The sequence below is a fragment of the Lynx canadensis genome, chromosome A2, assembly GCF_007474595.2.
Source record: "Lynx canadensis isolate LIC74 chromosome A2, mLynCan4.pri.v2, whole genome shotgun sequence".
Taxonomy (NCBI): Eukaryota; Metazoa; Chordata; class Mammalia; order Carnivora; family Felidae; genus Lynx; species Lynx canadensis.
In genome coordinates this window covers 163858800-163885886 of record NC_044304.2, presented here as the reverse complement: position 1 = coordinate 163885886, position 27087 = coordinate 163858800, and the positions used below count along the sequence as shown (strand labels likewise).

The following is a 27087-nucleotide window of genomic DNA, read 5'->3' as shown; positions in this document are numbered from 1 at the left end:
GGATATCGAGCATGTTTAAAGTGTTTATTTTTGAGAGAGAGCCTGTGCATGGGGAGCAAAAGCTGGGGAGGGACAGACAGAGGGGGACAGAGGATCTGCAGCGGGTTTTGCGCTGACAGCAGAGAGCCTGATGCAGGACTCAAACTCACAAACCCTGAGATCATGACCTGAGCTGAAGTCAGACACTTAACTGACTGAGCCACCCATGCACCCTAAGAATGTTTACATTTTTATCTTAATATTTCTTGCCTAGGACAGACCAGAAAGAATATGGTGGGGATCTGTATGTGTGTTGCGTGTTTTCTTCTTTGTCAGGGACACTTGGGGTGGACTTTCATCAGCCATAGTTTAGGCTTCGTGTAGCATTTAGGATGAGGTTTTCCATGGAGTCACTCAAATGATGGTACTGTGGTCTTAAACCCCTAAGTGTTCTCTCATTATTTATATGTAATTTTGTTTTAAAAATCTTTTTTTATCGTTTTTTAAATTGTTAAGTATTTTTGAAGCATTTTTGTATGTAAAAATATTTGGTATGATCAAATCTGTTATTTGATTTTTCCTTTATCCTGAACTGTAGTCTTTCAGGGAGTAGAAATAAGGAGTAGGATTTCCTTTTGATATCAGAAGATAAAGCACAGTCACCATAGTGAATAGTAAACGAGGAAATTAATATCTCAATTAATGTAACTTAGAAATTACCTAGATAGTATTTGAAATAAGTGGTTTTTATCCAGTGATCTTACTGTATAGAGCCATTTAGGACTCGTGTAAATTGGGTCTCTGACTTTATTTTTAGGCAAGTTTGGGTTAAAGGCTTAGTTAGCACACTAGCGTCCTGATTTAAAATTTATCAGCTAGTGACTTCAGATATTTCCGATATATTATTATGTCTATTGACTTGCTTAGCTTTGACAGTATATTTTCTTTTGAGTGTTTGATTATCGATGATGAGCAAAGATTATATTAAAAAATGTGTATGTTGGCAGGTGCAGCTAATAAGCAAAATAAGTGTTTTCTATCTGTGATCATTACTCATTTGAGACTGCAGAAGCTTTGTTTACCTCTGAGGGCCTGGTATTGCAAAATACCTTTATATTCTAGGCACTTATTTACTTGGGTGCCTCATGTAAGATCAATGAGCCTCATTTATTTGGCTGCAAGATGAGTATAACTTAATCTACCAAATTGTGAATCTTTTTGAAAATGTTCAAATTGTAAAACATCATTTATGTTTAATGGAATTATATTAGAAATTCTATTTTAATATTTTTACCAGAAGTTAACTAAAACTCTGGGGATCCTATTAAGGTGATATTTTTGTAAGTTTTCTGGCCTGATCTGTGACCAGTTCTAATCCATAAATCCTGGTGTCTTTTGGCCTTAATTAATTAACTTAATAATTGTTTTTCTTGAAAAATACCTTCTGATTTAATTCAGGGTTTAAGTATAAGTGTGCTTTGAAAACCCTTTGTCTCCCCTCTCTCTCCTTTTACTGCCCATGCCTATCATTTTTAAGCCATAAAGCTATAGACATTGATGTCTTACGTCTACTCATAGTTAGAAAGTTTTACATTTATAAGTACATTAACATAAATATTCCAAATTTTGTAGAATCCTCCCAAGACAAAATGAATCCTGCATTGGAAAATCAGATTTCTCAAGAAGCCGATAGTGAAAAAATGGAAATGTCTTCTAAAGTGATGCATATTTGTGATGAAAATCAAAAGGAAAACAAAATGGAAGTGACAGAAAACGTTGACGTCCTTACACACCAGATCACTGTGCGGCACGAGGATCTGCAGCTAGAGGAACCCAAAATGCTGGCATCCGCAGAAGAATCACGGCCTCCGAAATTGTCCATTGAATCTGCCACTGGTCCCCCAGAGGCCCTAAGGTCCCCGTGTGAGGAAAGTACTTCTTTATGTTCTAAGGAACATTTGGCTGTAGAAAGGGTACCAGAAGCGATGGAACAGAAAGAAAGTTCTGAATCTTCCGCTGTGTTTATGGACTTTGAAATGGCCCCTGTAGTTGAGAGTTGTGTGAAAGATGGTTTATGCCAGGAAGACAAATCTGTAAAATTACCATCGGAGACAGAGTTGTCATTTTCGTCAGCGGCAGGCGTAAGCAAGGCAAATGCGTCTTCCTCTCCACTCTCTTCAGACTTGCCTTCCCAGGACACACTGCATAGCTACCCTTCAACCCTCAGTGCTTCTGTTGGAAACATTATGCCAACGACTTACATCTCAGTCACTCCAAAAATTGGCATGGGTAAACCAGCTATTACCAAAAGAAAATTTTCTCCTGGTAGACCTCGGTCCAAACAGGTAGGGTGATTTTAATGATACTGACAGGAAAATATGGTGGATCAATTGTATACAATAAGGCGTATGTGGAGCTTGGGTTTGGAGGGTAGTTTTTTTCCTATTTTCAGGTAGAACTTAGATGTAATGCTGATCCTGAAGTGTTTCGGTTATTAAAAAAAAGTTTTTTAATGTTTTTATTACTGTAACTTTTGAGAGAGAGAGAGGGAGACAGAGGGCCATGGTGGGCGAGGGGAGCAGAGAGAGAGGGAGACAGAATCCAAAGCAGGCTCCAGGCTCCGAGCTGTCAGCACAGAGCCGGATGCGGGGCTCAAACCCATGAACGGCAAGATCATGACCGGACCTGAAGTTGGACACTCAACCGACTGAGCCACCGGGCGCCCTGGCCATTTTTTTTTTTTTTTTTTTTTTTTTCTCAGAAGCTGTTAATGAAGCCTACTTTATTAAACTTGAAGTGATCATATTCAGAGTTTCCACTTAGTTGGGACATACAGATGCAACCTATTTGATTATAGTTTCTAATAGAAAGCACTTAAAAGTCTTCTTAAATTCTGTGCCATGGTGATGAGAGAGTCTAAAAAAAAAGACCCAGTAAAACATTAGGTATACTCTAATAACCTTTATTTTTTCCCCTCTACTGTATTCATTGATACTCTTCTTTGTCTTATTTCTAACTGCTTAAGCATCATAATTTACTGAGGGAATTTTTCCTGGTGGGAATTCCTCATTTTGATTTTTCGGTTAATTGCTAAGTTTTTTTTGTGGGTCTCCTCACCCCCCACCCCCACCCCAAGTTAGGACTTCAGTTGTTTTCATGGAAAAATCTTGGAGAAGTGCAGTGTTGATCTTTAGGAAGTATGGGGAGCTCTTCCCATGACTTTTAAGCAGTGTGGATTCTACCCTTTAAGGGTAAACTCCAGTTCTTTTTAAGTGTATATAAGTGAACCACTAACCACAAGGCAAAGCGAAGACACTGTAGCTCAGATTTATTTAATCTACAAAATTTCTCTTTTCTGAAGCTGCTGCAAAATGGCAAGATATCAAACGGTGCAAAAGTGCTTAGTCACAATGGTAGCCTGAAGTTTCCGGTCTTGCGATTTGAATTGCTTCCAACAGTTACAGCTGGACTTTGTAGGAGTAGTATCCTCTCCATCTTGATCATCCAGTTTTGGAATCCTAAGACAAGTAGAAAAATAGAATTTTATTTTAATGGGAGAATCAGTCTCCCTTAAACAAATTCCAGATGTATTTTAGTTTCTAAAGACAGCAACTTGCACACCCAAGGCAAAGTAATTGCCCTTTGGGACTGAACTGTTTCTCTGTGGCGAAGATATGCCCAGTAAACTAAGACACCCCGTATGTGGCTTTGTCCGAGTATTTTCTGTCATGTTCTGCTAAGAGAGGTTTTTCTTCTGAAACCAGTTCTCCTCTTCCTTACTCTCTTCTTGTCTTCTTTTTAAATAATTGTTACGTAATAATTGTGTAGTTTGGGCTCTGAAAAGACTTGAGCAATGAAGATTTGAGCCTCAAATTGAACTTTGATTCAAATATTTATGTTCTTTAAGGATATCGCATCATAAATATTCCTGTCAAATTTTACTCTGTTTCTCCTTTTTTGTAGACTTCTGTTCCAACTGAGAAACCATGAGGTTTATTTTCTGTTGACTTGTATTCCACAATCTATGTGCATGTGAGTCTGAGTGTGGTTGTGTGTGTGTGTGAGACTGTCTTCCAGGTTTATCCCATTTTATGTGACCCATATGTTCATACTTGCTATTGCTTCTGCCGTATTCTCTCTCAGTCCCCAGTTCTGGTGGTATTCTGCTTTCTGCAGAGTTGCCCTTGTCTCATGACTGCTCCTAATTTGCTGCTAATCTCACAAGCAGTTTGTGGGAGGGTTTAACCTCCCCATTAGCTTGGTTTTCATTGTAGAGCAAAAAGCCTTCACTTGGTGATTCTTAGCTTGCTAAGGTACTACTGTTTTCGTCGGGAGGATGCATTGGCTAGAACAAGATAGCTCTTTAATTTTTTATCATTGCTGAGGTACTGCCATCCTAACTTCGAGGGAATATTCCGGTGTGTATCCTTGTGTTGGAAATCCTGAAGCCCATCGTACTGTTATGTGAATGTCTTTGGTATCAAGCATTCCTGTGTTGTATCTTTGGTTTTATTTAGTGTTTACTTTGTATATTGTTGGCAGTGGGGATTGGCTGTGAAGTGAGATGCAGGGTCATGGCAGTGCTGGTGACACAAGCAAGATTCTTTGGTGTCCAGCTGTGTTTTGATTGTTAACATCACTAGCATTTTTCCATATTTTGTTGAGTGTCATCAACTCTGGTCTTTACCAGCATAGTGGAGGCTATCCTAACCAAAGAACTGCACATTTCATTAGTTAAATTCTGTGTCACAGTGGTCAGACCATTATGTTTATCTTAACGGTTTTCTAACCTTATGTGAGCTTTTCTAAGAATTTCCTGAAAAATTAAATGAATAATTAGAAACAGAAAATGTGAAAGCTTTAAAATTTGATGTGACAGCTAATGATTGGATTATTAAATGTTTTCTGGAGAAAGGAGTTCGTCAGTAGAAGGGTAAGCCAGTGCTATGCAATAGAAATATAATGCACGCCTCGTGTATCTACTTTTAAAACTTCTAGTAGTCCACTTAAGAATTAAAAATAAGCAGATAAAATAAATTTTAATGTTTTATTTAACTTAACGTATTAAAAATATTTTAGCATTTCATCTGTATAAAAATTATTAATGGGATATTTTACGTTCACTTGTCTCGCTCAGTGTTCAAAATCTGGTTTTCAACCAAGTACATTAGAAGTGCTTACTTACTAGCCTCATGGCTAGTGGACACCTTATTGGACAATGCAAGGAAAAGCATTTATAAAAATAGGAAAATTTTAGTTCCAGAAGGAGCTAAATTTAAAAAGAAATCCCATCTGAGTTTAAGATTGATAAATTACAAATGGTGCTATACTTTCACTGATTTTAAGGACGGAAGAAATATTCTGCATCCTCCAGTTGCCCATAGGACACATTTTAAAACAGATTATAAAAGCCATTTGTAAAAAAAAACACCAGCATTTGTTGTAGCAACAAATCACTGTGTATTCCCAACATGTATTAGATGAACAATATATACCCCATATGTATGTACACGTATATACTCCTATACGTACACATATGTAGTATATAGGTAAGAGTATGTATGTAGTGATCCTGGAGTATGGATGGATATATAAATCACTATTCTGAGTCTGAGATGTCAGGGCACAGAACATGGAATCTATACAGGATTATTTTACCTTTAGATGAGATTAGTTGAAGTTTAGAGTTTGTATTGTGGCTTTCATGTGGAAGATTTATATTCTTTATATTCTTTTTTATTTACATTCTTTATATGGTTGTGGGTAGAAAAAGTTTTTTCTTTTTTGTTTTCTTCCTCACTTAAGACACAGGATTTCACAAAGGAGGAAGAATTACAGACATGGTAGGTAGTTAGGAGAAGGAAATTGGTGGAACACTGACAGGAAGCCAGTTGGAAATGGTTTCATAGAAATTGTCCCAGTGAACCAGTTGGCTTTTCTTTCCTTCATCCTTTATTGAAATTATTCATTTACATATATTTTAGTGTTTCAGTTCTCAGTGTCTTCATAGGTATATTTACTTTGGGCCTGAGGTTGAGAAGAGTGGTTACTGGCCTCACTGCATGTTGTAATTTCCTGGGGAGCTTTACAGCCATGTCGGTGTGATGACCCCACCCTGCCCGTTAAAATGGCCTCTGACTGGCGTCTTTCTCCTTACCCTTGGAAGTAGAGTCCTGAATTAGAGAGAGACATGGGCTCCTCATTGTTATCGTTACACATGAAACACAAGAAATGCTCTTAAAAAGTGGTGGAAAATAGGATGGAAAATTTTTTTTATTTCAGCATATCAAATAATGTAATGGGTTTTTTCATTTTCTGTTTATTTCTCTTATTCCACAGTTGTATTTATCCATTGTAATTCAGAAATTCTGAGATAGTAGTGATCTCAGCCTGTCTTCTGTCATTTACCCTATTCGTATCAGCTTATTTTATGGAAACATAGGTAATACAGTCATATGTATGGCTTGATCTGCTTTAGACACTCAGGTATTAAGCGATAGTATTGAAAGAGGTTATTGAACCTGTGAAAAATATTTCACTGAAGTATTTTCTATCCTTCATAAAAGTAAATGTAAGTACTCAATTATAATTTGAAAAATTTCAAAGTCTAAGAATTTTTTCATTTTTTGATTTTCTCCATTTTTTGTTGCTAACATCATATATATGGAAAACTTAGGAATTTCTGTTAAGTTCTAAGACTGGTATTTATTGAGGGGTTCTCCGCGAAAGTGAAATTTCTTCGGTATAGTGGGTGTCCAAAGGTAGTGCCATAGCCACTTTTCCATTACATTGTGAAGTGGATTTTTAATTTTTTATTAATTTAACTAATTTTGTTACAAACCATAGAATTTTATGACATACTTGTCTAATGTAATAGCAATTTAAATGAAGTGTTTCAAAGTAACAAGTCAGTTTCATAATCTACTCTGTGAGAGAAAAACAAACCTTCGGAGTGGTGAGCTGTAGAGGATTGTACTTTTGTCAACAATTCATTACAAGGAAGCAATTTTTTTCTCTCTTTTTTAAAATAGCAGACACCATTTCTGCTTTGTAAACACAAATCCTTTAGTAAGAAGCATTGCTGGTTTTTGTTTTGTTTTTTAGGTTAAGAAAAGGCAGATGTGTAAGTCATCTTGTCCAAATAGAGGTTCGGTTCCTGTTAAATGATTTCATATCCAGCTTTTAATTAAAATAAATTTGAATTTTGAAGCATCGCTTGATAATAGCATATATACGGTGGCATTTGCTTAAAGAAAATAAGTTACCCTGGATAGTTTTAGTTGTCCGTTCTCGGATACCTATAAAGTAAAACCTGTATTTCTGATACTTTGTCTTAGGACCTATTAAAGGTTTCATGAGTAAGTAGATACAGATATAGGTATATATTCATTCTTCATGGAGAATAGAAGATGCCGTATAGATGCCAAGAGTGGTTTCCCACCTACATTCTATTCTAAGTACTGTGCTGCCTTTTTAAAAAGCGACTTTGAAGAAGTATTTTGTATCGTTTGCATCAGTTTTCACTGTAACTGATACTAGGAAAGATTGATTAGTATAAATTCAGCCTGAGCATTTCCATAGTACAGGTACTTGGATTCAGATCCTTCCTGCCATTGTCTGTGTGAGACTAAGCACGTTGCCTTGAGAACCGTCTTGTTTCTTCATCCATAAAATTGCATCTTACGGCTGTTGTTGGAAGTTAACCATAACATGTGTATGGCCCCTGGCAAGCGGTGGTGCTGCCCTGCTTTTTTTCCTGAATGGCAGAGTAATGCAGATATTCTGTGAAAATGGAGACTTGAGAAGGATATAATAATCATGTATTAAATGTACCTCTGGAAAACGAATCAGATTGGCTCATGCTTACTTGTACTGCATTGTGGCAGTGAAAACAACTCTAGGCCTTCTTGAGTGAGTCAAACACTGGTCACGGTAAATTCGGCATGTAGTAGGTGTCTTCAGTTCAAAGCCACATAATGGCTGCCCAGATTTTAGAACTCAACAGCCTATTAATTATGCTGTGTGTGACATGTGCTGCCGTAGAGGAAGCCCAGGGCACCGTGGAAAAGCAGAGGAGGCGTGCGGGAACTCAACTCAGGCTTGCGTGCTGTGCGGGCGAAAATCCCAGAGACTCTGCTCTGAATCCCTGAAAGACTGTAGTTTTAAACCTAAAGCGTGTCTAGCCCTCTGGGGTGTCAGCATCCCTTTTCTCTTGGCTTCCTTGTGTCTGTTGTGGTATTTCTGAAGCCATTACCAAACCATTGCTAGCACCAGCCAGATTCACATTCTTGAATTATTGAAGGCTAACGCTGGTAACAGCTGTTTCTGTACTTTCATCGTATCTTATCAAATCACTATCAGGACTAAATTCCTTGTTCCATTTGATGTTGAACTCAGTTTTGTGTATGAGACTTAACTTATGTGAAAAGAATTCTGTAAGTCATAAAAATGAGTTGTTTGTTGCTGTGGCTGTAATGTACGCGAGTGAATGTATGTGCCAAAAAAAATGACAAGCTTTGCTGGGTTTTCTGTGTCTCTTGCCGGTTGTCCTTTCTGCTCTCTCTTCATCATGTTCACTTTCTCTCATCCTTTAAACAGCAGTCCTGGTTTTGCATGGCGTGTTGGGTGAGGCTGGACCTGAGCAAGGATGAATTGGAAGTGTGAAGCCAGCCCAGGAGACCCCAAACCTCTGGCCCCTCTTGAAACTTTTTCAGTAGATTAGGATACTCTTGGGCTCTAATTAGGACATTGATCATATTTAACAGCCAGCAACAAGATTGGGCTTTTTATAACAGAAAGTTGACCTTAATAACCTATTCCCTACTTGCTGTTCTTGTTGCCATTTTCCTGTCCCACAGTCCTTGTAACAGTTGTATAATTTACTTGGTTGATACATTTACCTGAGAAATTGGCCTCGAGGCACAAAGAAGCTTACCTGATACCGACTTCAAACAGGTTTGGGGTCCAATAATTATTGTTAGACTCTAATTCAATCTCACCCAAGTAGTATTTTTTTTTTTTTTCAACGTTTATTTTATTTTTGGGACAGAGAGAGACAAAGCATGAACGGGGGAGGGCAGAGAGAGAGGGAGACACAGAATCGGAAACAGGCTCCAGGCTCAGAGCCCGACGCGGGGCTCGAACTCACGGACCGCGAGATCGTGACCTGGCTGAAGTCGGACGCTTAACCGACTGCGCCACCCAGGCGCCCCAGTATTTTTTTTTTTTAAGTTTCTATAGAATTTGGTAGCAAATGGCTTATCTTTAGCTCTCTTTAAAATGTAAAGTCTGCTAACATTTTGAGCCCTTTTGGTTTTCCTTCAGTTGGTAGTTTCGGAGTAACAGTGCAGTGGATAGATTGGTAATCTTTTTTTTTTTTTTTTTTTTTTTTTTTTTTTTTTTTAAGGAGGAAATCCAGGATTGTAGGCTACATCTAATGGGGGGAATCAGGAATTAGTGTGTTTCATAGTACAATACTTATTGATGCATTTATGCATACAAAAAGAATAAATGTGCAATGGAAAAAATGGATGTTCAGTAAGCACTGAACTGAATGCTTACCATAGCAGTGAACAGAAAAAATGGTTTCTTCTCATCTAGCTTATAGTCCAATGGCAACAAATAAATACAAATGTAACAAGTATACAGTCAAGTATAATGATGGTGTAAAACCATGTTTCCGTAGACGGGGGAGCTGACCTCCGAATTGTCTGTGTAAGTTCTTTTTCATCAAGCTGAGATGTGTAGGATAATTTATAACTAAAGTTGATAATTATAGCTGTATTTTAGGTTTAAGGTCTAAAGAATATATTAGGTAATTTCTTCTTTGTCAAAACATCTAAGTATAATCATAATTTTTCTCCAGTTGCTATAAAATTGCACACAATCTATCTTCCAAAGTCTTATGATAATATACTTATTAAAATTCATAATGTAATTACCCAAGCTTTTATTATATAAGTTCTTCATAGCAGTTGAATGGTTTTCTAATTATTCCTGAAATGGCATCCAAACATTCTTGATCTATGGAGCCCTTCATTTTCTTCATCCATGTTCCATGAAGTGTAAATGTTTTTAAAATGAGACACAATGTTGGCATCAAAGCTAACTTTTAAATTATGGTGAATAACATGTTATTTGAGAGTATGACTTTTTATGGTATGTTTTAAGAGCTGTCTCCTGGTACATTAGATGATCCACCGAGAGGAATTTTATACAGTAGCCAACTACCGTCAGAAAAACCATTGAAAACATTGAGAGAACTAAGTTTAGATATCTCTTGCCCCCACTATCACTAAATAATGAGAAACAACAAAACATAGGGCCCCAAGTTTCAGTCAGTGAGGAAAGGCACAGAGTGTTGTAAGGGAGGTGATGATGTCATGGAAATGCTGCCGAAAGTCCTCTCTGATGAGGAAATATCTGAGGCCATCCCTGAAGAATCCGAAGGAAAAGCCGTCCGGTGGAGAGTTGGCAGTTGTTCTGAGTCGGTAGCCCTGTTATTGGCGAAGAGCTTGGCGTGTTTGAAGGAAACCAGGGAAGCTGGGGCATACCGATCGTGGCGGGGGGTGGGTGGGGGGGGACGACACTCAAGATGAGGTTGGAGAGAGGCAGTGAGAGAGACCATCACTTTAAGAGCACCGGGGAGCTGTTGGGAGGGTTTAAAACACGGTGGTGACTTGCTTGGTCAGATCGACGGCTCTGGAAAGTCCCTCTGGCCTCTGTGTAGAGGAGGACTCGAGGGAGGGGCAGGGTAGGGAGAATGGCAGAGCGCGGCAGGCTGGGTGAGAGCTGGCGGTGGCAGACAGGGCCGGGCCCCGGCAGTGGGAGAGCAGAGCAGCAGCGTGGGTGCAGACAAAACTGGAAGGTAGAAAGTGCCGAAGTCCCGGATGGTTTGGATCGAAGGAGTGGCAGGGGAGAGTGATGGGGGAGAAGCACAGATCAGATGACTCCCAGGTTTCTGACCCGGGGACTGGCATCCATTTCTGAAGATGGGGAAGATTGTGAGACGGTACGGGGCACGGGAGAGGCTGGAGACGTGCTCCACTGGAGAGTGTTGGTGTGACAGAATGGAAGTGCTAAGAAGGAAGTTGAGAGCCACGCTGCCGTCTTCAAGAGCACGTTGGAATCAGAAACGTGAGTTTGGGAGACAGCAACATGCCAAATGGTGGTTCTAGCCCTCATGAAAGATCACACCGTTTAGGAAGAGACACGGAGAGGAGAGGCGTCCGGCCTTAGCCCTCGGGAAACACAGGCTTTGGAGGTCAGCGGGAGGAAGAACATGCACGGGGGACAGAAAGGTCAGCGAGGGAGCGGAGAGGAGCATTCACACACGTGCGGCGCGGAACCCAGCAGAGCTGTACGTAGGTGTTGACAGTTGGAGTAAAAGGAGAATAGAGACGTGACTTTTGGCGACGTAGCGGTTCCCAGAGACCCTGATGCAGCCGGAAAGGAGACAGAGGTGTAGAGGCAAGTTGATTTGATGCGGAAAGCGAGGTAATTCACGTGTCAGTAAATTCAGAGCCATTCACTGAGCTTGAGGGTAGGTTAATTAAAAGTGAGACAAGTGCCTCCCTTGTGTGGTTTTTCTCAAAATACTGTTAGTGCGTTAATTATCTGCTCCCCAAAGGGTAGTCAGGCTCTTCTTTGGTTGATTACTTAAATTCCTGGTGGTAGTTTTATGTGATTAATAGGCTACCGCTTGTTTGATAATATTCTAGAAACCTGGTAAGTAATGTGTTACTTAAGTTTGGGTCCTTTAATTGGTAAAAGTTACAGTGCGCATTATCGAATTACCTAATTCAAAATAGGTTCTTTATTTATCGTTTGACATTTGTTTTGTGTTTTTCTTTAAAATGTTATCTTTGTGGAGTAGGCATTTTTTTATGCTAATGAGCGACTTCATCAGATTAGTTCAGGTTATTGCTGAATGTGGTTATTAAAAAGTAAAATGTCTTACTTTCATTTTAACTGTTTTAATAAGATACTGTTTCTTGTATAAATAATCAAGTATCTTAGGCATTTTAATTTGCAAATTTAGGACAATTTGCTTTAACATTTTTCACTGTACAAACTAGTCCCTTGGATGTAATGTAAGGATAATAGTCCTCTAAATAAAAATAAAAGCCGAAACCACAACTAGTGGTCACACTGGCAGGAAGAAGTCAGATGCTAGGATTATACTGGTGTTTGCGTGTTAAGATGGCAACCTAATTTTCCGCAATTTAAAGCGAATGTATCTGTTGATTTCTCATGTTCTGATTTTTTTTTTTTTTTCCCTACTGGTTTGGTTGTTTATAGCCAAAGGTGTACATAACATCCTTTAAGGTTATTTCTCTTTCCAAGTAGAGTGATAGTTGTTAGACGAAAATAATCCCTGAATAGTTTCTTATAGTGTTAATTCTTAGAATTTAACTGACTTTTATTTATATTTTGGTTCTATAGTTGAAGTTCGTGAGTCAACGTCAATGTCATATAAACCTAAATTTCTAGTAGGTTTCATTGTGCTGATGTTTCAACCAGAATAAAATATTTAATGTAAATTGTAGCTGCAAACATTGAAGTAAAAAGTCACTGTAAGTGATAAGCTTATTTTCCCTACCTTGAAGCAATTTGTCCTAAATTTCCATACGTCTGCATTTGTTTCTGCTGTTCTAAAATTCCTCAGTTGCTGGCTTTGACCTTTTACGTTGCTGAGTTTTATACATCTATTTTCTCACCTGCCGTATCCTAGGGGGCTTGGAGTACCCATAATACAGTGAGCCCACCTTCCTGGTCCCCAGACATTTCAGAAGGTCGGGAAATTTTTAAACCCAGGCAGCTTCCTGGCAGTGCCATTTGGAGCATCAAAGTGGTAAATAAAATTGCATTTACATTCATGTATCATTTCTTTCTGGCTGGTTTCATCCAAGTAGAAGTTAAGAATTAAACCTTTCCTTTCTAGATAAATAGTTCAGATTACAGGGCCACTGTTTTAATCTAAAAATTTTAGTGTAAAGAATCAACATGCTTGCACTTAAAAAAATCTGGATTAGGAGGAAATTAAATTGCAATTTGACGTGACTGGTTTTAAGTGTGAATTTTTAATAACTGCTTTTTATGGTTGCTTCCTTTTATGTTGTAATTACCAGTGTTTCTGTGGGGGAAAATGCTTGTCACATAGGCTATAAAGTAATTAAGGACTTGCTCATTCATGATAATCATAAAATTTTGTTGCTTAGAAAAGAACAAAAGCAAACTACATTAATCTATTGTGTGCTAATGGAGAAGAAATACCAGAATCGGAGCAGATTTCACTGTCTGCGTTAATAACCTCAAAATTATAGGGCCTCTTTTTCATGTCATTGATGGAGGACTCTCCTAGTTCTTGAAGTAAGTTATGTAGTCGGATGCATTTTAGAGGGTAAAAAATTAATGTGAAAAGTTAAAATACTTTACCACCTAGAGAAGATAATTTTCTTCATCTTGTATATTTAATGTGATTCTGGAATTAGGCTGTTTAATTTAGACTAATCACGGAATTCAAAGGAGTTCTAGATTCCACTTTCTTATTTCTGTCACCATTAGAACTATTTTTCAACCCACTCTGATATCATGTAATGTGTCGAAAGTAGAGATAGTTGTTTGAAGACCATAAAAGATATTTTGACAGTTTTGTAGCAAATACCACAAATTTTCACCTGTATCTTTAGATGCTAGGGAAAAATAGATTGCTATAATCCTGATTTAATAATTGACTTAAAAAAATCTTTTATGCTTACCAACAACAAAACCATCCAATTCAGCCCTCCCTTAGCCCTTGTTCAAAGCAGTGCAAGAGATCTAAAGGCAGAGCAGCTTAAGATAACAAGGAGAGGCAGTTTGAAATTGACTGTATTTATTAACACTGAAGGGAAAAAAATACCACCCCCCTTTTTGTTCACGTGTATCTGTTTTGTGCTTACAACATAACCATAAATTATCACCTTGGAAACTATGCAGCCAAATAGGTAATGAGTTCAGCATTTCAAACTACAGTACAAACGATATCAATTTAAAATGTGACATATTATTTAACGTTTCATGGAAAAAATATCAGGATGTTCCTATTTTAATACTTTTAAATATATATAATGTTGTAAGTATGTGTTGATGTCAGGCTTTTTCAGGTAGAATAAACAAGAAAACAACAATAACGAAAACAACCCTGGTATTTATTTGTGAAAATATCAAAGGGATTAACCTGTTTTCCCATAGTGTATTTTTGTGTGTTAGGTAAAAATTCAGATCAGTTATTTTATTTACATTTCATGTGATTATTATCCGGATGAGTTAAAACAAACTTTTTACCTTGTTATCCGCTTTTGTCCTCTACATACTGTGGTAGAGTGAGGCCCCCTGTTCAGTTCATACAGACAGCTATGGAATAGTGAAATGGACAATTTTAATGGCAGGGAAAGGACTGCTGTGTGATTTCTGTGTGCAGAAATCAGCTGTGATGCAGTTTAGCAGTAGAGACTACTGGTTAACATTGCGGACGCTGGAGCCAGAGTTGCCAGCTCTGGACTTTTGACCAATTTGCTTTTAATCCCTCAGTGCTTTTATCTCTAAAATGGGGGTAATAAGACAGCACTGACCTTGTGAGACAGTGGGGAGCAAAAAGTGCTTAGAGCGGATGTGTAGTAAGGACTCCGTACATGCAGCTCTTCGAAGCTCTAGTGACTGAGAGAACCTTCAGCAAGACGGTCTTTCCTTATCCTTGCTCTCTATTGAATACCAACTGGATGGGGTTGTGGCTGTCGAGCCACCTAGGACTTAGGGTTAGGAGGTGGGAAAATACTGCCAGGGTTTGCCGATGCAGACAGAGCATTCACGACAGACGCAGCGTCTGATTCTAAGGTTGTAGGCGTTGGATGCTTATATTTTTAAGTTGCATAATACGTGTTGAAAGATAAAAATAATAAGCCTGGTCTCTTAATATTTATCATCTGATCAGAATAAGAGCAAAGCAAGTATTTGTGTAGCCTTTAATAAAATGTTTTATCTCACGTTGGATTTTAAAATTCTTTGGGACTTTTGCAGAGGGCTGATTTTTCCTTGTCTGTTGTGTAGGGCCGTGGGTCGGGATTTCCGGGGAAGCGGAGACCTCGTGGTGCAGGACTGTCAGGACGAGGCGGCAGAGGCAGGTCAAAATTGAAAAGTGGAATCGGAGCAGTTGTGTTACCTGGGGTAAGTCTCACTTCCGTTACTTTAAAAAAAAAAATTTTTTTTTTTTTTAATGTTGATTAGACAGAGACAGGGCAGGAGTTGGGGAGGGGCAGAGAGAGAGGGAGACACAGAATCCCAAGCAGGCTCCAGGCTCCGAGCCGTCAGCACAGAGCCCAACGCGGGGCTCGAACCCACGAACTGCGAGATCATGACCTGAGCCGAAGTCGGATGCTTAACTGACTGAGCCACCCAGGAGCCTCCCCCCATTACCTTTGCTGTCATCCTTCATATGTTGACAGATTATGATAATATTTGTAAAATTATTAGTTTGTAAGAGTCCCATGAATAAGCCAATATTTTTATTTTACTCTATCCCTACTCTTTTTTTTTCCAACACCTCTGGTCAGGTTTTCTTTTTAAATTTTCATTAATATTTTCCATCCTTTCTCTCTTTTTTTACCGTCCTCTTTGACACTGATCCTTCTATGCCAACCGTTCCTAAAAACCTGTATGCAATATATTTGCTCCTTTATTTTTAATAAGAGCAAACTCCTGTTACATTACCGAGTTTATTTGAAAAACTTTATTATATTGGTGTTTTAAGTTTTTTATTGTAATGTGGCTTACAGAAGAAACTAGCAGTGTTGCAGATTAGTACATAACTCTAAAAATGTTGAAAATTTTATGAGTATCTTTGATATATTTTAAGATTTATAATTATTTGCTCCTTGGCATGTATATCAGGCTTTATTTAAATGTGGATTCACGAAATCTATAATTGGCAACTAGTGGCAAATATTTCATGTAGTAACTTTACTATTTTACCAGAATCCTCTTTTTAAAATTCTGATTGTTCTTTTACGTTCAGGAGACAAGCTGGTGGTTCAGTTTGTGCCACAGTTTGCGTAACTTCTGTTCACCTATTAAAGGATGTTATGCTTGCTTCCATTTTTTTTGGCTATTAAAAACAGAACTAAGAAAAAACCCAAAAAACAAAACTGCTATGAACTTTTATGCCTAAGTCTACACGTGGGTGTATGTGTTCTTTTCCCATGAGTAAATATCTACAAATGGGATGGCCAGATATACGGTAGGTGCTGTATGCTTAGATTTTTGGGAAAACACTGCTTTTCAATTTTATGTGACATTTTATGTTTGCAAGAGTGTGTGAGATTCCTGCCAGAGCCTCCATATACTTACCTGTACTTGGTATGGTTCGTCTTCTTTTTTAGGTGCTTATTTATATATTTCTTTGATACAGTCCCTCTTCAGATCTTTAGTTCATTTTAAAAATATGAAATTTTTTGACTTACTGAGTTTTGAGTTTTCTTTATTCTGTACACAAGTTCTTTACCATGTATATGATTTGCAAATATTTTCTTTATTTTGTGATTTGTCTTTTCATTTTCTTAGCTATTTGGAACAGCAAATGCTTTAATTGTGATGAAGTCCCATTTATTTTTTTCTTTCATGATCATACTTTTGGTGTCTGAGAAATAATTGGATAATGCAAGATTACAAACATACTCAGTTATTTCTTCTAGAACTCTTATGGTTTTAGGTGGTGCATTTAGATATATGGTCCAATTTGAGTTAATTTTTATGTATGCTATGAACATGGACCAAAGTTCATTTTTTTGCATAAACTGAATGAATATCCAAGTATTTTAGCATCATTTCTCTGAATTGCCTTTGTATCATTCTTAAAAATTAGTTTTATCTGGGGCACCTGGGTGGCTCAGTCGGTTAAGCTTTCAACTTCGGCTCAGGTCATGATCTCGCGGTCCGTGAGTTCGAGCCCCACCTCGGTCACTGTGCTGACAGTTCAGAGCCTGGAGGCTGTTTTTTTTTTTTTTTTTTTCTTTTTCTTTTTTCTAAGGAGGCTGTTTCTGATTCTGTGCCCCCCCCCCCCCCTTTGCCCCGCTCGTGCTCGGTCTTTCTCTTTCTCTCAAAAATAACTGAAAAATTTAAAACAGAAGTTTTATCTGTATTTTTATGGATCTAACTTTGGAATCTCTGTGCTGTACCATTGATCCATTTCTGTCTTCAGGCCAGTACTACAACTTTAGGCCAATCATACTTTAACTTTATAAACACTGTTGAAAAATCAAAAATTGTCAGTCTTCCATCTTTTTACTTTTTCAAAGTTGCTTTGGCCGTTCTAAATCCTTTATGTTTTTTTTACTTTTTTTAAGTTTGTTTATTTTGGGAAAGAGAGAGTGTGCATGTAAGCAAGTGGGGGAGGGGCAGAGAAAGAGAATCCCAAGCAGGCTGCACACCCAGTGCGGAGCCCCACGTGGGGCTTGATCCCACGACTGTGAGATCTTGACCTGGGCCAAAACCAAGAGTCAGATGCTCCACCAACTGAGCCATCCAGGCACCCCAATATCCTTCCTGTTTCTATATGAATTTTACAATTGGCCTGTCAGTTTCTACAAATAAGCCTCTAGGATCTTGATTGGGTTTGCATTTAAACTTGAGATCAAGTTGGGGAACTTGACGTTTTAGCTGTGAAGAGTCTTCAACCCATGAACATTGTGTTTCTCTCCATTTCTTTAGGTCTTTTTAAAGTTCTCTTAGTGATGGTCTTTACAACATAAATGTCTTTTTTCATCATTTCCACATTTCTTATGTTATTGTAAATGGCAGTGTTGTCTTAATTTCAAATTGTAGTTGTCAGTCGCTAGTATCCAGAAATAACTCATTTTTGTGTATTGATTTTGTATCAGAACTCCATTATTATATATAGTTGCTTATTTGTAGAACCCAACGGATTTTCTACCCTTAGGATCATGTTGTCTGCAAATAAGGTTTTATTTCTGTTTAATCTGGATGGTTTCACTTCTTTTCTTTATTGCATTTGCTGTAACCTTCAATACAGTGTTAGGTAGAAGTGTTAAGATAACTTTGTCTTCTTTTCGAACTTGAGGAGAGAAAGCATTTAGTCTTGCATCATTGAGTATGCTGTTAGTTCTAGTTTTGTTTTATTTTTTTAATAAACATCCTAAGTCAGTTTGAGGAAGCTCTTTTCTATTCATAAGTTGCTGAAATGTTTTCTTTTAACCAAGTGTAGATGTTGGGTTTTGTCAACATTTTTTCTACATTTACAGAAATGATCCTATGGCTTGTTTATTGATATGGTGAGTTATATTGATTGGCTTTTTTGTATGCTAAAGAAGTCTTGTCTTCTTGGGATAAACTCCACTTGGTCATGATGTTTTATCTTTTTCATATTATTGGATTCAAATGGCTAAAGCTTTTAGGCTTTTTATGTCTTCTGTTCATGACAGTATTGGTTTATTTTCTTATAATTTCTTTGGTTTTGGTATTGGCATAAAGCTGGCTTCCTTGAGTGAATTGCGAAATAGAGTCTTCAGTTTTCTGGACAAGTTGTGTATTGGAAACATTCTTGTATTATTTATAGAGTCATCAGTGAAGCCATTTTGGCCTCGAGTTTTCTTTGTGACAAGATTTTTTTTAAAGTTTTTTTTTTTTGAATCACCTGGTGCTTACGATGACAAGTTCACTCCTTAATCCACATCACCTATGTCACCCATACCCCACCAAACTCCCCTCTGGTAACCATCAGTTTGTTCTGTATAGTTAAGAGTCTGTTTCTTAGTTTGTCTGTTTTGTTTTTTCCTCTTTGCTCATTTGTTTTGTTTCTTAGATTCCACATATGAGTGAAATCATATGGGATTTGTCTTTCTCTGACTTACTTCACTCAGCATTACACTCTCTAGCTCCATCCATGTTGTTGCAAATGGCAGGATTTCATTCTTTTTTATGGCTGAATAATACTGGTGTGTGTGTGTGTGTGTGTGTGTGTGTGTGTGTGTGTGTGTGTGTATGTATATATTACATCTTTTCTTTTCTTTTTTTTTTTTTTTTTTTTTTTTTTGTTTTGAGATGGAGGGAGAGAGAGGGAGAATCCCAAGCAGGCTTTGCAATGTCAGTGCAGAGTTTATGGCAGAACTCAAATTCATGAACCTTGAGATCATGACCTGAGCCAAAATCAAGAGTCGGATACTTAACCGACTGAGCCACACAGGTGCCCCTATACCGCATCTTCGATCACATCTTCATCAATCGATGGACACTTGGGCTGCTTCCGTATCTTGGCTATTGTCAAAGCTGCAATAAACATAGGGGTGCGTGTATCCCTTTGAATTAGTATTCTTGTACTTTTGGGGCAAATACCCAGCAGTTTGGTTGCTGGATCATAGGGTAGTTCGATTTTTAACTTTTTGCAGAACCTCCATACTGTTTACTACAGTGGCTGCACCAGTTTGCATTCCCACTAACCATGCAGAAGGGTTCCTTTTTCTCCCCAACACCTGTTGTTTCTTGTGTTTTTGGTTTTGACAGATTTGCATTTCCCTGATGGTAAGTGGTGATGAGCATCTTTTCACATGTCTATCTGGGTGACTTCTTTGTTCTATGTTGGCTATCTGGGTGTTTTCTTTGGAAAAATGGCTGTTTGTGTCTTCTGCCTATTTTTTAATTGGATTGTCTTTTAGGTGTTGAATTGTATCAGTTTTTTATTTATTTTGGATACTAACTATTTATCAAATATGTCATTTGCAAATACATGTATCTTTTCCCATTCCATAGGTTGCCTTTTAGTTTTTGTTGATTGTTTCCTTTGGTGTGCAGAAGCTTTTTATTTTGGGGGAGCCTGCGTGGATTAGTGCGTTAATAAGCATCCAATTTTGGCTCAGGTTATGATCTCGCAGTTTGTGAATTTGAGCCCCACATCAGGCTCTGTACTGTCAGCTTAGAGCCTGGAGCCTGCTTCGGATTCTGGGTCTCCCTCTCTCTCTGCCCCTCCCCCACTCATGCTTGCACACGCGCGTGCGCCCGCTCTCTCTTTCTCTCTGTCTCTCAAAAACGAATAAACATTTTTTTTTAAAAAAAGCTTTTTAGGGGCGCCTGGGTGGCGCAGTCGGTTAAGCGTCCGACTTCAGCCAGGTCACGATCTCGCAGTCTGTGAGTTCGAGCCCCGCGTCAGGCTCTGGGCTGATGGCTCAGAGCCTGGAGCCTGTTTCCGGTTCTGTGTCTCCCTCTCTCTCTGCCCCTCCCCCCGTTCATGCTCTGTCTCTCTCTGTCCCAAAAATAAATAAACGTTGAAAAAAAAAAATTAAAAAAAAAAATTAAAAAAAAAAAAGCTTTTTATTTGATGTAGCCCCATTAATTTATTGTTTCATTTGCCTCAAAGGGCCTGTCTAGAAAAATGTTGCTATGGTTGATGTCAGAGATACTACTGTCTATGCTCTTTTCTAAGATTTTTAAGGTTTCAGGTCTTAAATTTAGATCCATGTTGAATTTATTTTTGTGTATTGGGTAAGAAAGTGGTACAGTTTAATTTTTTTGCATAGTGCTATCCAGTTTTCCCAATAAGATTTGTTGAAGAGATTGCCTTTTTCTGTCATCATGGAAGATTTTTAACTACATATTCAATTTCTTTGGTAGGTATAGGGCGATTTAGTTAGGTTATCTATTTCTTCTTGTATGAATTTGTCTTTCAAAGAATTTGCCCATTTAAAGTAAGTTGACAAATCTATTGACCAGTTATCCTTTTAATATCTGTAGAATCTGTAGTGGTGTCACCTTCCTCATTCCCAGTATTGGTGATTCATGTCTTCTCTCTTTTTTCTTGATTGGTCTTGCCACAGGTTTATCAATTTTATTGATTCTGAGCCAGCCTTTGCTTTCATTAATTTTTCTCTTTTTTTTTTTTTTTTTTTTTTTTTTGTTTCCTTCTGTTTTCCATTCCATTGATTTCTACTCTGATCTTTACTGTTTTCTTCCTCTCACTTTGACTGTTTTGCTCTGTTTTTGGTTTGCTTTTTATGTTCCTGCTTAGAACCCACTTGTGAGGTTTAGGTTAGAGCTTTCTTTTTTCTTAAGCTTATATCTGTGGTCCAGGCAAATAAAACTGTCACCTTTAGGACAAATCAGACTAATATGTATATAGGCAGTACGTACTCTCTCAAAGATTGCCTTCTTAACCCTTGTGGTAGGTTTTATATATCTAGTAGTTTAAAGGTCATGAAATAATGTATAAAAATAAAACAGTGGGTCATTAAGCTACATGATACTGTTTTCCTTCTTACATGTACAATTGCTGTTTTTTTTTTTTTTTTAATTTTTTTTTCAACATTTTTTATTTATTTTTGGGACAGAGAGAGACAGAGCATGAACGGGGGAGGGGCAGAGAGAGAGGGAGACACAGAATCGGAAACAGGCTCCAGGCTCTGAGCCATCAGCCCAGAGCCCGACGCGGGGCTCGAACTCACGGACCGCGAGATCGTGACCTGGCTGAAGTCGGACGCTTAACCGACTGCGCCACCCAGGCGCCCCACAGATTTCATTTCTGATTCATTTCAGACTGGGAATACTATAGTCCATCCTTATTTTTTATTCCAAATAAAAGCATTCTCTGGTTAATTTTCCCTTTGAAAATAATAACATGTTATCATTTCTTTGAGCCTACTCACTGGGTATCATTCAATTATAAAACCTATTTTGTTTTCTGTTTTGGAAATGGGGATGTAAAAATGGATACTTTTAATTTCAGTATACTTTTGTTTACTATATTTTAGCTATTACCACAGTTATATATTTTAATATTCTCAATGTATTGTTAGTCTTGTGGGTGAATTACTGGTAACTTCACTTTTAGTGGACATTTAATTATTACTAATGGGATGATTATTTTACTTTGAGAGCCCTCTTGTTTGACTTGCTAAAATCTTAAATTGCTAATTTTGAGATACATATTGTTTAATATATTAAAAACAAAACATACTGATCGATCAAAGTTATCTGTACCGTCACTGCCTCTTTGGTCTTGATTTTCCTCCTTTTACCAGTTTCGTGAATTTACGTATTTGGTTGATCCATATGGAATTGCCAATCTTCAACCATTTTCAATCTGGAAAAACAGCAATTTCTTTTTTATTTATTTATTTATTTATTTATTTATTTATTTATTTTTTTGAAAAACAGCAATTTCTTATGATTCATCCTACTGTGTATATGTGCCAGTGGACCACATGCAATTACTTTGCATGGTGCCCTACCTCACATACCATTCTGCAGCTTATTTTTTCCACTCAGCTGTGTGCCTGGTGGTTTGTTTATTTGTTTTTTGATGGAAATTCAAACAAATTTCTACCACTATTTTTTAAATGCTGCATAATTTTCCAGTTTGGATTGGCCATGGTTTTAGTAGTTCGCTAGTGATGACTATATTTAGGTTGCCTACAGTTTTCCCTTATAGTGTAGTTTAGACTATAAATTGCTTTTGTGACTGATTCTATAATAAAACCGTAGTACTGTCCATTAAAATGGCTTTTAAACTTAATTTGCAATGAAAAATATAATGTTTAATATTAATATGATATTATGTAATATATTCCTTCTATTTAGTCATTCTCTCAAGAACATTTCTCAAGAACAACACTATTACTTTTTATGTTGAATTTAACCAATGTGTTTCATGTCCTTCCATGCAAGAGGATCATATTGTAAAATTTTGGCATTGGCCAACCTGTTCTTTTCTTAAGCAACTAATTCAGAGCTTTTTTTCATGATAAGCATTCTGGAAATAATTCTTAAGCCAGTTGTACTTAGTTGATTTGGTGAAATTTAGCCAAGTTTTTAGACATGAATATCTTTGGTTGGTAATCCTTTGGCTAAGATGGAAATTTTGCTTATTTTGCTATTCAGAATAATAGTATTTTAAAGCAGTGCTGTCCAAAGGAAATATATGTGTGTTACATAAGCAATTTAAAACTTTATAGTAGCTACATTAAAAAAGGAGAGAGGGGAGCGCCTGGGTGGCTCAGTTCGTTAGGCCTCCTACTCTTGATTTTGGCTCAGGTCATGATCTCATGGTTCATGAGTTCCAGCCCCATGGCGGTCTGTGTGCAGATGATGCAGACCCTACTTGGGATTCTCTCTCTCCCTCTCCCTCTACCTCTCCCCTACTCATTCTCTCTCTTTCTCTGTCTCAAAGTACACTTGAAAAAAAGAAAAGTAGGAGAAATTTAATTTTAATGTGTATCTTTTGAATTTATATCTGTTACCATTTCAACATGTAATATGTAAAATATACAAAATTAATTACGAGTTGTATTTATATTCTTTTTTGTTGGATACTTCTACTCACAGCACATCTCAGTTTTGACTAGCCAAATTGCTGGTTTTAAGAGTGACTAAAATAGAGGGGCACATATATGTATACACGTATATAGGTGTATGCTCACAAGTAAGATACAGGGGTTTTTTGTATGTTTCTTGATGAAAACTTCTGGTTAATTAAGTCTTACTAAAGATAGTTTATGTTTTTTCATTGCTTCCTGATCCACGGGACTTGTAACTCTGAAGAGACAATTAGGTGACTAAAAAGCGTCCTGACTTCCACTTTTGCAGTCTTAACCTTGGCAATAATAATCTAACTCGGAATTGTTACTGCAGGCCTTGGCAAAAATCGTATTTTGAAAAGGAGTCTTCTGAACCTTTTCCACTAAACATACAAGTGATAAATGTGACTGCATTTTGTGTATTTTGCTTTTTATAGGTGTCTGCTGCAGATCTTTCGTCGAATAAGGATGAAGAAGAAAACTCTATGCATAATACAGTGGTGTTGTTTTCTAGCAGTGACAAGTTCACCTTGCATCAGGTTTGAACACTTACTGTCTTCTGCTTTCTCCTGTACATGCTGAAGTTGTCTAACGTTGAGCTGTAGAGCTTTATTAGCTACGAAGGTAATTTAAAAAATAAAATTCATATATTCTGAGCTTAGTCTCCAACCTAAATTATTACGTTCATGTGTTTTTAATTTCAGGATATGTGTGTAGTTTGTGGCAGCTTTGGCCAAGGAGCAGAGGGAAGATTACTTGCCTGCTCTCAGTGTGGTCAGTGTTACCATCCATACTGTGTCAGTATTAAGGTAAATATACTTAAATTTAAATCAGTTAAAAATGTATTGAAATTTGATGAGTATATCATGCTCTTTCCATTTCGTATAATTAATCAAGTGTTGTTTGCTAGGATTATTAGACATAAATAACTATATTTAAGTGCTTTAAACATTGCCTTTCAAGTGTTAACTCCTCTATACATCTGTGGTCTGAGGGGCACCTGGGTGGCTCAGTCGCGTAAGCGTCCGACTTCGGCTCAGGTCACGATCTCACAGTCCGTGGGTTCGAGCCCCGCGTCGAGCTCTGTGCTGATGGCTCAGAGCCCAGAGCCTGCTTCGGATTCTGTGTCTCCCTCTCTCTCTGCTCCTCCACCGCTCACACTCTGTCTCTGTCTCTCTCAAAAATAAATAAACATCAAAAAAAAGATTTATAAAAAATAAATCTGTGGTCTGAAATTATAGTGGTTATCCTGAAAAAATAAAAATAAAAAGGCATGCTTTTCAAAGATACTTTATCCTGCAATTTGCTCAGGTGCGAGGTTTGGTTGATGCATTCTGTTTACTGACAATAAAGGTTGACCCCAAGCAGAAAACTGTATGAAAACCCATCATTCACCTGGTCTCTCCCCATGTTCCTTCTTAGCCCTCATCCATATAGGAAAAGACATTTTCTGTTAGGCTTCTTGGATCAGTGGGTTGGTTTTTTTAAATCCGTTTTGGAGCAATTTTGGCCATGTCTTGGTATTTCTTTTTCTGTTCCCCTTTTGCCCTTCTGGAGTCTCAGTCGTGTGTGCACAGAATTGTAGGATATAGTCCCAGATCGCTTTCACTTTCTTGATATTTTTCCAGTTTTTCTTTCTGCCCTTTAGCTTATTCCCCAAAGTCACTTTTATTATGCAGTATCTAATCTATTTTTTAAAATATAATTTATTGTTAAGTTGGCTAACATACAGGGTGTAAAGGGTGCTCTTGGTTTTTGGGGATAGATTCCCTTTCTAATCTATTTTTAAGCACATCCAGTGGATTTTTCATGGAGATGATTGTATTTTTTAATCTTAGTTTTATTTTATAGTTTAAGCTATCTCATAGTTTAAAATGTTTTCTTGAGTTTTTTCTTTCAAGTCATTGTATATACAGATGATTGTTTGCTAATTCTGTCATGTCTGACATTTCTCATTAGTATTACTTATTATGACCAATATTAGCTTACCTTTCCCCTTATGAGGATGTATTTTTGTTTTTAATTTAGTAATTTTTGATTGTGGCAGTTGTGTATTTTGCTTATATTGTTGGGAATTTGGGTTTTGTTCCTGTAAGAAGTAAGGAGTTTTTGTTTTGGCAGGAAGTTATTGCGGACAGTTGAACCTTCTGAAACTTCTCTAGCCTTTCTGGGATAGGCCTCGAGAACCTTCACTTTGAGGTGGCTCTTCTTAGACTTTTTGGTCTTAGAACCATTAACAGTCTTGAAAATTATTAAGGACCACATAGAGTTTTTGTTTATGAGGGTAATAATGATTGAATATTTACCATTTTAGAAGTTAACTGGGAATACTTTAAAACACAAAAATATTCAAGCATGTTTGTTACGATGTCATGTAATGAGGTTTTATATTTTACATATCACATAGCCTCTGTAAAACATCACTATAAGTTGGGGTGCCTGGATGGCTCAGTTGGTTGAGTATCTGACTTCGGCTCGAGTCATGATCCCGCAGCTCATGGGTTCGAGCCCCGCGTCGGGCTCTGTGCTGACAGCTCGGAGCCTGGAGCCTGCTTCGGATTCTGTGGCTCCCTCTCGCTGCCCCTTCCCTGCTCATGCTCTGTCTCTCAATAATGAATAAATGTTAAAAAAATTTTTTTTAAACATCACTATAAGTGGATTAAAGTGAAAAAAGCAAGTAACATGTCAGTGTTGTTATGAAAATAGTTTTGACCTCACAGACCCCTGAGGGTTTCCTAGGTCACACTTTAGTAACTGCTTTTTTAGCACTAGTTTAGTCTGATACGTGAGACATGGCCTTTTTGACATCTCTGCTGAATTCCCCTCACGTCCCTGCCCGCCCCCCCCCCCCCCCCCCCCGGCGGCTCCCTATGACCTCCTTCACCAGTGTCTCTTTACTCCGACTGGTTGAGATTCAGATGTCTTCAGCATTGTATTAACTCTTGTAATTGTCCAGCTTGCAAATTCCCAATAGCCATTCTTGGTCCTGGCTGTGTGTCCTTGTTTGGCCTCCTACAAATGCAGCTTGGTGTTCAGCCAAAGACTTGAGGGAAATTCTGTGTGGATTTCTGGAGCTCTTTTTCTTTATTGCTCCTTCCTTTCCAGGACCCTGTCCTGCAAATTGCAACTGCCTCAACCTCCGAGATCTCCACCATGTGTCCTTAACTCAGCGAGACCCTGATGCCTTGTGGGTTTCTCCCTCTCGGCGCAGCATTCCGGAAAATGTCTGTGGACAGAATATTGTAGAACCGACCTCACTTGTTTCCCTCTTCTCAGAAACCACAGTCCTGTTCTGCCTTTTGCTCAGTATCTGAAACAAGTGTTTCCTACATTGTGTCCGTTTTCTAGTATCTTATGAAGGGAGAAGGGTCTTGTTCCAGTTACTCCATCATAGTTGACTCAAATAGTCTTGTAGACTCTTAAAATGTCTTTCACAATTTTCTACATGGTACCATGAATGGAGCCCTGGTAATACCTTTCTTGAAAGAACTTTTGAAAATAAACACTAGCCATGTCAGTAGGAGAGAAAGAGAGTTGATGTTAGAGCTCAGCGGTCTATACAGGGAGTGGGAAGTGTGGAATTTCAACAGGGAGAGACAGTTGAGGCATCAAAGTGCTGCAGCGGGCACGTCAACTGGGTTTGGGTGAGGTCTGGACTGCCTGACCTGAGCGGTGTGAATGCTGGTGGGCGTGGTAACCACACCTTAGCTTTGAGTGAGCAGAGCTGAGCAGCTCGAGAATTTGGCTGTAAAGGGCCACAGGGTAGGTGTCT

At 38.0% G+C, this 27087-nt stretch overlaps 1 protein-coding gene across 6 annotated transcripts in view; it reads left to right on the top strand.

The window, feature by feature from the left end:
- Positions 1-27087, top strand: part of KMT2C (lysine methyltransferase 2C) — a 286865-nt gene that overhangs the window by 179510 nt on the left and 80268 nt on the right. For all 6 annotated transcript variants that reach the window (XM_030308867.1, XM_030308865.1, XM_030308864.1 and 3 more), the window contains 5 exons: positions 1612-2324; positions 12713-12832; positions 15070-15186; positions 23753-23854; positions 24020-24124. In XM_030308867.1, the coding sequence (XP_030164727.1) occupies positions 1612-2324; positions 12713-12832; positions 15070-15186; positions 23753-23854; positions 24020-24124 (1157 nt within the window). The remainder of the gene's footprint in view (positions 1-1611; positions 2325-12712; positions 12833-15069; positions 15187-23752; positions 23855-24019; positions 24125-27087) is intronic.